Source organism: Nematolebias whitei, chromosome 15 (assembly GCF_014905685.2).
Source record: "Nematolebias whitei isolate Nwh7 chromosome 15, NemWhi1, whole genome shotgun sequence".
Classification (NCBI taxonomy): Eukaryota; Metazoa; Chordata; class Actinopteri; order Cyprinodontiformes; family Rivulidae; genus Nematolebias; species Nematolebias whitei.
Window position 1 is genome coordinate 12,193,664 of NC_056512.1, and position 9,838 is coordinate 12,203,501.

Sequence of the window (9,838 nt, forward strand, 5' to 3'; positions counted from 1 at the left end):
AAAGCAGAGAAGAAACCCAAACAGGACTCCAGTCAGCCAACAGGTGAAAAGGAGGAACCCAGACCCAGACCAGTGGTCATTCCATATGTTGAGGGAGTATCAGAGAAACTGAGACGTTTATTTTCTAAACATAACGTCCCAGTGGCTTTTAAACCCCAAAATACATTACGGCAAAGACTGGTTCATCCCAAAGATCCAGTCCCCCGGCACAAACAGAGTAATGTTGTGTATGCTGTTCAGTGTCAGGAGGGCTGTGATCAGTCTTACATCGGGGAAACTAAACAGCCACTGGCCAAAAGGATGGCCCAGCACAGAAGATCAACATCATCAGGCCAGGATTCTGCGGTCTACACTCATCTCCAGGCCAGCGGTCACTCTTTCAAGGATGAAGATGTTCACATCCTGGACAGAGAGGAACGATGGTTTGAGAGAGGAGTAAAGGAGGCCATCTTTGTGAAAAGAAATCGTCCATCGTTAAACAGGGGTGGAGGCCTCCGGGTTCAACTGTCCCCCTCTTACAATGCTGTGATTGCTAGTATCACTCAGCCCTCTGTGAACAGTAAACAGCCATCAGTGTGCTAATGATCCATTGTTAGGCTGATGGTCCTTCTTGAGCATGTGATCAGCTGGTTTTGGTTGTCAGCAGCAAACTGGTTGATCCACTCTGAGAAGGTGCTATTTAAGAGACTGAGCTGAATACAGCTCCTCAGACTGAGGAAGTCTCTTGGATGAGAGACGAAACGTTTCTAGATTTCTTTTGCTTTGTTTTGCTTTTGTTTTTTTGAATGTCCAGAGGACCAGATTGAACTTTTTTGGATTTTTCTACCTGGATTATTGAGCATGCATCAGGATATTTGTTCAATTAGCTTTGTAGAGATATAATAGAGTGCTGTATGAATGGGTAAACGAGGACACAGATTGTGGTTTAAAGCACTTTGAGTTTCTTGAAATAAAATAGAAAGGCACTACAGTCCATTTACAGTCCATTTAGTGTTGACTGACTTTTTATGTATATGAATGTTTCTGTTCAGTGCCCTGAGATGACTTCTGTTGTGATTTGAAGCTATATAATAAACTGAATTGAATTGAGACAAAAATGCAGAAATAGTAAAAAGCTCAGTAAGCGTCATTTGGATACTTTTGTGTTTCAGAAGGTAAATGACTTGAACATGTGAAACTGTTGTTTGATCTAACCCTTTTTGACTTCATCAAGGTTTGTTTCCTCTTTTTGGCAAATAGATGACATCTTCAGGTTTTTGGGGTACCAAAGTAATCAAGATCCATTCAGGCTGACAGCATTTGTTTTGACTCACAACATGTAAACTGCCTCTTTACATGTAAACTACAGTTTCCAACAAAGGAGTTCACTTTAAAACATCATCACTGGCTGGGGAAACATAAACATCTGGGCCCTGTTTGACATCAGACAGATGTGCATGTAAAACCTTCAGATAAGCAGAGGCAAGGACCTACTAAATATTTCCTCAGTGTTAAATATACTGAGCTTGTTGTTTGATTCACTCTATAAACTGAACCCTCCAGTGTCCAGATGTGCACCAAAATGAAGTCACTGATCTCTGGCTCCTTATTTTTGCACATCACAGGTTTGAAATAAAACACACAAATGTGGCACCAAGACATCCTCTGCTGATTTGAAGACAAGCGTAGTGTGAATGCCACAATGGGCAGGTGATGCGATTAAGATCACAGATACAAAGCAAGTCCCATAACAAACTAAAAATATCCTGAATTTTTAGACATTTCCGTCTAAATGAAGCCATAGTTTCACAAAATCTACACCGGAGACCTTTAACACGAGCTAATGACTAGTTTAAACATAGATTTTATACAAGCACATCTTCCTGAAAACTTTTTTTTTTCAAATGATCATTTTAACAAACCAGTTTTTTCACATGAATGTGGTCGATTAATTTTTATCCCCAATCGCCGAGCAAAGAGAGGGAATTGTAATCTCCAAACGTTCATCCAGTTATCTGACTTTTGCCCCATTCTTGCATGTTGTGGGCATAATAACTTGGAAAAAATAAGTAAGGTATCCACTTCCATTATGGTGTATAGCAGCATCTAGGTCTAGAAAGCTCACTTTCAAAAATTGGGTTGTCCAATACACTGTATACCTGGATTATTGAGCATGGACTTTGTTGTTTTCAACCAGTTTGACAAGACTGTCAACAAGGAAGAGGGCCAGCAACGGAGGAGGGGGCGTACCAAAGAGACCATCTTCACAAGCAGAACTGGTTTGTTCCACTTTTGAGTAAGCTGTTGGGGGAAGAATCTGTTTTGTTGTGTGTTTCCTTGACTGATGAAGTCTTCTGGACCAAAGGCGAAATGTTTCAGCACAAAAAAAAGAAACTGTCCAGATGACCTGACTGAAAATTTTTGGATTGTATACCTGGATTATTGAGCATGGACTTTGTTGGTACAAGTACTTGTTCCTTTTGGCTCAGCTTTTATAATACGCTGTAGCTGTTTTTCATTCCTGAAATGCAACTGGCCAGTTAACACACCTGGACCAAATGACAGCTTGTTAGCAGGCCTCTGCAGAACATTGACATGCTGAGGACAAAGTGACCATCATCAGGGAGAGAACTAAAACATGCAGGATACCTGCCCCCGAGGACTGACTTTGGACACCCCCGTTTTTGGGATGTCCATGATTTTCCATCGATTTAAATCAATATATTGATTAAATGATTAAAGATTCAATTATATTGTGGCAAAACGAAAACATCGATTCATATTGTCATTTTTAAAATACGCTTTTATTTTGAAATTCCCAAGGCACTTTTGTGTCACCATTTCCGTGCGCGGCTGCACTCTGCGGTCGCCTCAGCGACATGGCAGACGAGGCAGAAATCACAGATAGTGAAATTCATTCTCCTGCTGGATTTAAATCAAATGGACTGTAAATGGACTGTACTTATATAGCGCCTTTCTATCTGATCAAAATACTCAAAGCGCTTTACACTACAATCTGTGTCCACATTTACCCATTCATACAGCACTCTACTAGATCTCTACAAAGCTAATTGAACAAATCATTCTAAAGAGACTAGACAGTGCTTTTATCACATTCATATACCGATGGGACACACATCAACACTGTGGAAATATCTTGGATTCCAACCGAAGGACGGCTCAACAAACAAAACTCATGCCATATGCAACAAGTGCCAGTGTGAGTTAAAATACTCGGGAAACAACAAATTTGGCCATTCACCTGAAGAAGAAACACAGCATTGATAGCCATGTTACATAAGCTCAATATCTATTTTTGTTTCTTTATAACTGAAAGGTAATCAATTCAATTCAATTCAATAATACTTTATTAATCCCAAAGGGAAATTATTTTGTTGTTGTAACTCATTATCCTCATTTCATTAAGAGATGTTATAGATGCTGATGGCTCTTGTAAAGGTCCATCCCACAGTGGATCCTAAGAAACTGGCTGCAGATGCCGTCCGATCCATCCACCCAGACTCGGCTGGCCTCTCGGTTCCCCTGGACTGTAGGACCACCTGAATGCTGGGCAGAACTCCTCCCAGAGTGATAGCCACTCCTCCCAGCAGTCTGCTGAGCTCCTAGTCGCTGCGGACAGCCAACTGTAGGTGCTGAGGGACGATCCTGTCCTTCCGCTGTGGTGAGCCGTGTTTCTTGCTAGTTCCAAGATCTCAGTGGTCAGGCACTCGAGCACAGTTGGCAGGTAGATGAGAATGCGTCCACATAACATCCTTTTCAACTCATTTGAGAGTTGGGGCCATAGTTGAGATATTATTTGAGCTTTATCAGGGCACTTTTAAGTTAACTGGTTTAAAAAAAAATGTACTTAAACATGAGAAATGTGAGAATATACTGAACAAGTCATTTATTTTTATTTTTTCATTAAGAAAAAATGGTTTTTTTTTTTTTGTTTTTTTTTTTAAATGCCTGGTGCCTGTAATAAAAGAAATAAAATGGTTAAATCATACTTGAATTGTTTTTAAAAATTTATTTATATGTAAATGAGATGGGCATTTGATATCGCAATATATCGATTGCAGACTTGTGAATCGAATAGAATCGAAATCGTATCACGACAGACTTTGTGATATTGAGAAAAATCATATCATCATACAAACAAATCAATATAATATCATACTGTGGTAAAGCTGGTGACACCCCTAACATGTACTGTAAAATGCAGGGAATATATTATTTGTGGTTTACAGGTTTTATTAAGGCATGTGGTGTTGCCATGTAGCAGAGTGGTTCTACATGGCAATACATCATCAGGTGGTTTCAGAGAGTTACAATGTTCTGTAAAATCACTCAAAACAACACAGCAATGTACTAATATTAGAAAATATAATGTGTACTTTTCAAGGTTCAAGGTTCTTTGTCATTTGCATCACATGTGGTACATGAGGTGGAACGAAATTGTGTACACAAGTTCCCATTTACACCCAAAAATAGCAAAAGTATAAAATAAACAGTATACTAGAATCTAAGATATACATTTCACACTAATAATATAAAATAATACAATATATTAACCATTTGAATTTTGAATACTGTACTTGAGTATTTTTTAAATGTACATACTTTTGAATACTTAAGTATTTTCAAAAGTAAGTACTTCAGCACTTTAACTTGAGTAAGCTTTTGACTGAGCAACTTTTACTTGTAGTTGAGTAAGATTTGACTGAGTATCAGTACTTTTACTCAAGTACTAGAATTAAGTACTTTGTCCACCACTGCACATAACATATATTACGCATGTTGTGTGACAGGTTATTGCACAGGTAGTGAGTAACACTGAGATGAATTATGATGTTAAGGTAGTGACATACATGGTACAGCCACATAGTGCCACACCAATAAATATATTAGGTGTCACAGATGTGGCTTGGTGTTATTGCCAGTTGTTCAGTATTATTATCAAGAGTTCAGTAATCTGACATCTTGTGGATAATAACTGTCTTTGAGTCTTTTCGTGTGCAATGACAGACTCCTGTATCGTCTGCCTGAGGGTAGTAGATGAAAGAGTCCTTGTGCTGGGTGAGTGTGGTCCTTAATGATGCTGCGTGCTTTACACAGACAATGGCTGTGGTAGATGTCCTGGATGGTGCAGACTGCTACCAGTGATGTCCTCTGCTGTTTGCACCACCCTCTGTAGTGCTTTCTGGATGGTGCAGTTCCAGTACCACCCTGTGATGCAGCCTGTCAGCAGTCTCAATGTCTCAATGGTGTACATATAGAAGTTTCTGAGGATGCTGGAGTTCGTACCAAATGTCTTTGATCTTCTTAGGAAGTAGAGTCTTTGGTGGGCTTTCTTGACCACAGTGTTTGTATGTTAAGTTCAGGACAGATACTCAGTAATGTGAACGCCGAGGAACTTGAAGCTGCTGACCTGCTCCACCTCAGCGTTATTTATGTAAATGGTGGAGTGCTGGCCTCCACGCTGTTTCCTGAAGTCCACTATCATCCTTCATTTTGCTGACATTTAAAGAGAGGTTATTTTCCTGACACCATTGAGGGGGGAATTTAGAAATGCAAGTTAACAAGAACACGTGAATATTACTGATGGAAATGTCAAGGAAACAATGGGCAGTCTGATATTATAACCAAGAAAGACTTCCAATGACATGTGTTTTGTTCTTTTTGTGCCAAACAAATAAAAAAAACGTTTCTCTTTTTAGTGCCAAATTACCCAAAACTGATACTTACCTTTAGGTTTTGTCAGAAGGACAACAGGCAGAAGACTTATGTCATATGAACGTTCTGTCTTCCTTACTTTATGGGTCAAAGTTCAGGTGCTTTGAAAGCTCCCACCATGACCCAGCAGGCATAGTTACCACAGAAACGTCATAGCTGAAGTTTCAACTCACTGAAACTCTGCTGTTCCTGAAAATATTGTGCTTAGAGAACAATGTGTTTCTCAGGAGCTGTCTGTGAAAACTTGAGACTCTGTCCTGGGATTGACCTAATTATCTGGTCTTTCCTGTCTTGCAGAGACTGGTGGTGTGCCTTGAAGAGTCCATTTATATTCACAACATCAAAGACATGAAGCTGCTCAAGACTCTGCTCAACACTGCATCCAACCCCTCAGGTACAACAGAAGGCCCAGCTTGGTTCTGGGCCTCAACATCCTGCTGTTTATCCCAAATTGTTGACATGTGTTGACACAAATCCTCATTTTTTTAAATATTTTCTATAAAACACTCAAGATCATTGATCAGCAGAAACTGGGACTGGACCTGAGCTGGAAGCAGGATGTTATAAAATGGAAAAGAAAAATATTTGAAAAGTTCAGATAGAACAACGTTTGAGAGCAAACGTCCTGTCTGTTCTGCAGGTCTCTGTGCTCTTTCGACTGAGCTTTCCAACTCGTTCCTGGCGTACCCTGGCAGTGTCACTGTTGGGGAGGTCATTGTGTATGATGCCAACAATCTGGTAAGAAACAAATGCTGTTTTAATGGCACAAGCCAAGATAAGTTTTCCACAGATACATTTTGTTTCAGTGTTGTTCAGAGTCTGGGTGCTGAATGATTAGAATCCCCTTTTGTTTATGAGTAATGTTTAAATTGTGTTGATGTTTTTTAATTGTGGTTGCTCATCTTCTCAACTATCACTGAGTCTTTTTCAGTTTATGGACTTACTGACACTTTTCATTGATTATTGCTCACAGCCTAAATGCAAAAGATGGGCAATAATGTTTTTGCCTGTGTTGTCTGCCATAGTAGCAAAATATCTTGTAAAATGTATTCTTTTATCAAGACTTGAGCATGTTGTTGCTCTTAAAATCTCTGTTTTATCACGGTCAGATCATATTTGTCTGAGGTATTTTTTCTGTATCCATGGGAGAATGCTCCTTTTCCTCAGCAACTATTTCTTGTGGTGTACTTCAAGGGTCTGTTTTGGTTTTTTCTCTGTTGTCTTAATAATTCAGTTCAATTTCAATTCAGTTTATTTATATAGCGCCAAGTCACAACAAAAGTTATCTCAGGTCACTGAACAGAAACATTCATATACATAAAAGTTAATAACCCTTATTTATCTGAGAAGCCAGCAGACTGCTTTGAGTCTAACTTTGTCCCACGCTCTCATTCTGAGCAAGCATAAAGGCAAAAGTGGAAAGGAAAAAATCCCTCGTGAGGAAGAAACCTTGAACAGAACCAGGGTCAGGACAAGCGGCCATCTGCTTCGACCGGCTGAGTTTGAGAGGTCAGGAAGGAGGAATGGACACACTATGGCTGGTTGAGAATCGCATGTTAAGATAGAAATATTTACAAATACAAATTATTAATTTGTATGCATTTGTAACTATTCATCTGAAGAAATTAGTTCAATTTGATGCCATGGACAGTGGCTGAAGGCGGGGGCCTTGGCGCTCTGACCTTGGCTTACCAAAGCTGGCTCTTAGAGCATGGAATGTGACCTCTTTAGCGAGGAAGGAACCTGAACTTGTGTGTGAGGTTGAGAGGTACCGACTAGATATAGTTGGGCTCAACTCGCTGCACAGCATGGACTCTGGAAACAATCTCCTTGAGAGGGGCTGGACCTTATTCCACCATGGAGTTGCCCATGGTGAGAGGTACCGAGCTGTGGGTCTACTCTTAGCCCCCTGACTTGGTGCCTGTGTGTTGAAGTTTTTCCCGGTAGATGAGAGGGTAGCTTCCCTGTGCCTTTGGATGGGGGGACGGACTCAGACTGTTGTTTGTGCCTACATGCCAAACGGCAGTTCAGAGTATTTTGCCTTCTTGGAGTCCTTGGCAAGGGTGCTGGAAGGTGTGCCAGCGGGGACTCCTTTATTCTGCTGGAGGACTTCAATGCCCATGTGGATAACGACAATGTGACCTGGAGGGGCCTGATTGAGAGGAATGGCCTCTCAGATCTGAACTCGAGTGATGTTCTGTTGTTGGACTTCTGTGCCAGTCATAGTTTATCCATCACAAACACCATGTTTGAACATAAGGGTGTCCATAGGTCAAGTTAAAAAGTTCCACGGCAACAGGACTCCAGGGGTGGATGAAAATTGCCTTGATTTCCTTAAGGCTCTGGATGTTGTGGGGCTGTTTTCGTTGACACGTCTTTGCAACATTGCATAGACATCGGGGGCAATTCCACTGGATTGGCAGACTGGGGTGGTGGTTCCCCTCTTTAAAAACAGGGATCGGAGAGTGTGCTCCAATTACAGGGGCATTACTCTCCTTTGCATCCCTGGTAAAGTCTATTCAGAGGTACTGGAGAAGCTACTCCAATTGTTGGTCTAACTGCAGATCCAGGAGAAACAAGGCAGTTTCTGTCCTGGCCGTGGAACACTGGATCAGCTCTTTAGTAAGTAAGTAAGTAAGTAAGTAAGTAAGTAAGTAAAGTTTGTTTATAGAGCGCTTATCACAGACATAAAATCACAAAGCGCTGTACAATAAAAATCAGTGATAAAATATAAAAAGAATAAAACAACCATAAGAACTTCAAGAAGCACAATAAAATCATGACAGAACAAAAGTGTTTTCAGTTACGTTTTAAAAACCTCAACAGAGTCAGCAAAATGAAGCTGCATGTCATGATCAGCGGTCCCCGCTGGCCCCCATCTGCTCACTTCCCTGCCCCTTCATGACATGCTATGTTTTCTGCCATTCTGGTCATAGTTTCTGTTCATGTTTATTCTCATCTCCTGTCAACCTGCACCTCTGCTTGCTCACTTCACCACACCCCCTCAGCTTATCACAGCAATCAGCCCTGATTCCACTCACCTGTTCAGCTCATCTAGTTCACCTGCTCTGCACCCTTCATAAGATCCATTTTCCCTCTCCACCAGTGCGTGATTATTACACCTTCCATGGTCCCTGATTTTCAAGCCTTCATAGTTTCATGCCTGAACCTCAAGCCTTGTTCTCTGGATTATTGACCTCACGCCTGCCTTTTGGATTTCCCATTTTTTGCCTGCCCCTCATCTGGTTCTGTTCTGCCTCTCTGACCACGGTAACAACCTCCTCTTCAGTCTATGACCTCAACTCACGGATCACCCTTTTGGATTGCCCTTTGGACCACAAACTTTCATTGCCCCACTGTCCATAGCATTAAAGGCCTCCCTCTGCAGTTACCAGCAGCCTTATTAATAAAAGCTGTTAATTTTTGCACTCCTGTGTCTGGCTTATTTTGAATCCAAAACCTTGGTTCGTGACAGAATAATCTCGCCAATAGGGATTCAAAGCCAGACCAGGAGTGGCTCTCAGGGGTCAAGAGCTCCCTAACACGTCTGGACACTCAGTTACAGTTTGTTAAAACTATGCTCTGTGCCAGGTTTTGCCTACCCACCCCAGTGACATTTCATAGCCCATCTCCTGCTGCAGCTCTGACCCCATCTCCTGCTGCAGCTCTGACCCCATCGCCTGCTGCAGCTCTGACCCCATCGCCTGCTGCAGGGCCCCAGGTCTCCACGCCGCCTGCTGCAGGGCCCCAAGTCTCCACGCCGCCTGCTGCAGGGCCACAGCTCTCCATGCCAACTGCTGCAGTTCCACAGCTCTCCACGCTGACTGCTGCAGATCTGGCCCCATTGCGAGGTATTGGAGGGTTGCCCGGCTTTTCGCCCTTGACATTGCTAATTGTCGGACAACCTCCTGGCTGCCCACCCGGGCCCTGTAACAGCTCTGGACGGCCGTTCTGGCTACCAACCTATGTCATACCCTCCTCCAAGACCCTCTCCACCCACCAAGTTCTTTTCTTGCCTGCCTCCGGACCCCCTCCACCCACCCAACTCTTGCTAGTACTTTGCTGGTAGGTCCGTCAGGATGCCGGACCTTAAAAGGGGGCTATGTCATGATCAGCGGCCCCC

At 42.1% G+C, this 9,838-nt stretch overlaps 1 protein-coding gene across 1 annotated transcript in view; it reads left to right on the plus strand.

Annotated features, from left to right (window-relative positions):
* Positions 1–9,838, plus strand: part of wipi1 (WD repeat domain, phosphoinositide interacting 1) — a 78,389-nt gene that overhangs the window by 45,076 nt on the left and 23,475 nt on the right. The window contains exons 4-5 of the mRNA XM_037689316.1: positions 6,013–6,109; positions 6,356–6,453. Of these exons, the coding sequence (XP_037545244.1) occupies positions 6,013–6,109; positions 6,356–6,453 (195 nt within the window). The remainder of the gene's footprint in view (positions 1–6,012; positions 6,110–6,355; positions 6,454–9,838) is intronic.